The 3,354-nt window shown below is 37.2% G+C and overlaps 1 protein-coding gene across 1 annotated transcript in view; it reads right to left on the reverse strand.

The window, feature by feature from the left end:
• The window catches only part of LOC101998896, a 2,787-nt gene extending 1,480 nt beyond the window's left edge, over positions 1–1,307 (reverse strand). The window contains 10 exon segments of the mRNA XM_026784903.1: positions 17–104; positions 107–220; positions 222–317; positions 356–439; positions 441–566; positions 569–694; positions 696–745; positions 748–816; positions 855–1,140; positions 1,236–1,307. Coding sequence (XP_026640704.1) covers positions 17–104; positions 107–220; positions 222–317; positions 356–439; positions 441–566; positions 569–694; positions 696–745; positions 748–816; positions 855–1,140; positions 1,236–1,307 — 1,111 coding nt within the window.
• Between the last annotated feature and the right edge of the window lie 2,047 nt (positions 1,308–3,354).

Genomic DNA, 3,354 nt, shown 5'->3' on the forward strand with positions numbered 1-3,354 from the left:
AAATCCACGTCTTCCTGAAAATCTACGTCTTCCTGAAAATCCACGACTTCCCGGAAATCCAAGTCTTCCCAGAAATCCACGTCTTCCCAGAAATCCAAGTCTTCCCCAAAAAATCCACGTCTTCCTGAAAATCCACGTCTTCCTGGAAATCCAGGTTTTCCTGTAAATCCACGTCTTCCTGGAAATCCATGTCTTCCCAGAAATTCAAGTCTTCCCAAAATATCTAGGTCTTCCTGGAAATCCAAGTCTTCCTGGATATCTTCGTCTTCCTGAAAATCTACATCTTCCTGAAAATCCAAGTCTTCCTGGAAATCCACGTCTTCTCAAAAAATCTAGATCTTCCTAGGAAATCCATGTCTTCCTGAAAATCCACGTCTTCCTGGAAATCCACGTGTTCCCAGAAATCCATGTCTTCCCAGAAATCCAAGTCTTCCCAAAAAATCCAGGTCTTCCTGGAAATCCACGTCTTCCTGAAAACCTATGTCTTCCTGGAAATCAAGGTCTTCCTGGAAATTTATGTCTTCCTGGAAATCCATGTCTTCCCGGGAATTCAAGTCTTCCCAAAAAATCCACATCTTCTCAGGAAATCCATGTCTTCCTGAAAATCCACGTCTTCCTGGAAATCCACATCTTCCTGAAAATCCGCGTCTTCCTGAAAATCCAAGTCTTCCCAGAAATCCAAGTCTTCCCAAAAAATCCATGTCTTCCTGAAAATCCACGTCTTCCCAAAAATCTACGTCTTCCTGAAATCCACGTCTTCTTGGAAATCCATGTCTTCCCAGAAATCCATGTCTTCTTAGAAATCCAAATCTTCCCTAAAAATCCATGTCATCCTTAAAATCCACGTCTTCCTGAAAAATCTGCAACTTCCCAAAAATCCACAGCTTCCTGGAAATCCATGTCTTCCTGAAAATCTATGTCTTCCTGAAAATCCACGTCTTCCCAAAAATCTTCAGTTTCCCCAAAATCCACAGCTTCCCAAAAATACCAGTCTTCCCAAAAATCCACATCTTCCTGGAAATCCACACCTTTCTGGAAATCCATGTCTTCCTGAAAATCCATGTCTTCCTGAAAATCCACATCTTCCTGGAAATCCACGCCTTCCTGAAAATCCACACCTTCCTGAAAATCCACGTCTTCCTGAAAATCCACGTCTTCCTGAAAACTCGTCTTCCTACAAATCTACTTCTTCCGGAAAAATCCATGTCTTCCAAAGAGTACATGTCTTCCTACACCTCCAGGTCTTCCAGCATCTCCAGGGCTTCCAGCATCTGCCTGTCCTCCAACATCGCCACATCTTCCAACATCTGTGTCTTCCAATACCTTCAGGTCTTCCTGTAACTACCCAGTCTTCCATCAGCAGGCTCCATATCTGCACCTTCCAGTGTCTCCTGTGTATCGGTTTCTGATATTCAGGTTTTCCAGTGTCTTCCATATCCAGGTATTGAAAGTTGTTTTGTAGTTTATTTTTCCCAATATTTACCTAGTTTGGGGATTTTTTCAAATCTAGTCTTTCCATCTAAGCCTTTCTAGGTGCAGATATTTTTAGACTAACTTCTCAAATTAACTATTACTGCTTTTAGTAGAACTAGCTTCAGAATATTTAAAAGCGTATTAGCTCTTACAGATCAAATTTTAGGGGGCAACAGTAGCATTATTTGTGACTTTTTTGAAATTAGAAGATGCATATTCTTTATAACTTTTAAAAGGTTGTGTTAAGATAGAGGCTCTATAGAACTGATGCCGTAATTTTACAACTTAGGCAATGGTTATGGTTTTGATAGTCAACAATGTTCAAACACAAATGAAAATTTTTTATGGGAAGATTTCATGCTTAAAGACTAATTTTATAATCTATGTAAAGATAGTGGCATATATTGATTTATTTTGTCTGTTTTTAATATTTGTCCCTATGTGGTAATAATAATAATAACAATAACAATAATAATAATTACAATAATGCAAAGCATTTGCTGTGTCCAGGCACCGTTCTAAGATCCTTACATGCATCAACTCATTTAATCTTCACACCTCATTGAGATAGGAGTCATTATTATCTCTGTTTTACAGATGAGGAAAGTGGTATATAGTGGTGAAGTAACTTGTCTAAAGGATAGAACTAGTAAATAAATGAGCTAGGATTAACCCAGCTAGCCTGCTTCTAAAATTCATGATTCTACCACTCTTTTTCATTGTAACTGATGCGGAAAATTGGGATGAAAGTGAGGGGAACTAAAGTTTTATGGTTCCCATATTGTATGTAGAATATTATAAAATCTCATGTGTCATATTTTAACCTGTCACTGTCTGAGCCTTATTTGAATCAAGTCATCCTAAAACCAGCTACTATACCACCCTCTTGCTCATGCACGTGAAAGTAGGTGCAAATATTTCCTGATACCATGTTAAAAGAAGGATACAGTGAGGTACTGAATTCAAGTACACCTTACTTAGAATTACAGTCATAGCTTCATGCTTGGAATTTTAATGCTTGGAAATTTAACTTTCCTTTCCAGTTTAATACGTTGTCACTTATCATTCTCCAGTCTTAACCATGCTATCTGGATCACTTACTATTAGTTTGTTTTTGACCTCCAGGATCTTCATGCTTCTTCAGATATCACTGACTTCCTGGGTTCCTGACCATTCACTGCCATGTATCCACATAATGGTAACTATAACTTAAATCCCAAGACGCTGAGCTAGAGAGCTGTCTTTTTTTGATTCCATATGTCTCAAATCTCCTCAGGCACAGCTAGCAATGTTGCTACTCATGGCTCTGGTTGATATGAAAACATAAAAGACATATAATAAACTTACAGTTAGGCAAGTAATATCTGAAGATTTGCAGTCATCTGTGTGATAACAAAAAGTAACAACAATAACAATTGAAATATCAATACATTTTGAATTAGAGTTGACAAAGTGCTATCACCTCATTTATTCATCCATCCATTCATTCAATAAATATTTATTGAGTGCCAAATTTGTGCCAGACATTTTTAAATTATTTGGGGGTACTGATAATTTTCAGTTGTGGTAAAGGCATGGAGAAAAAGTAAGTATAGGATGCTGTGAGAATTTTGAAAGTCAAGAAGTCAAATTCATGCTGATGCTAAAGAATCTTTCTTTTTGGGGTGTTATAGTAAGCTTGCAATTTAGATAATATAGGTGAATTTATATCAGTTTTACCTAATTAGAGCAATGGGTATAGGTTTAAGGTGTTGTCTGAGCTTCTTTTTTTCCTTTACTTCCATTCTGCCTTAATCAGAAACATTGATAATTTGTAATTTTAAACATTTTATCCAAAGCATTTTCCTAATTATTTTCAATGTGAATAATGCAAGCTGGGTG

This window comes from Microtus ochrogaster, chromosome X (assembly GCF_000317375.1).
Source record: "Microtus ochrogaster isolate Prairie Vole_2 chromosome X, MicOch1.0, whole genome shotgun sequence".
NCBI classification, from domain to species: domain Eukaryota; kingdom Metazoa; phylum Chordata; class Mammalia; order Rodentia; family Cricetidae; genus Microtus; species Microtus ochrogaster.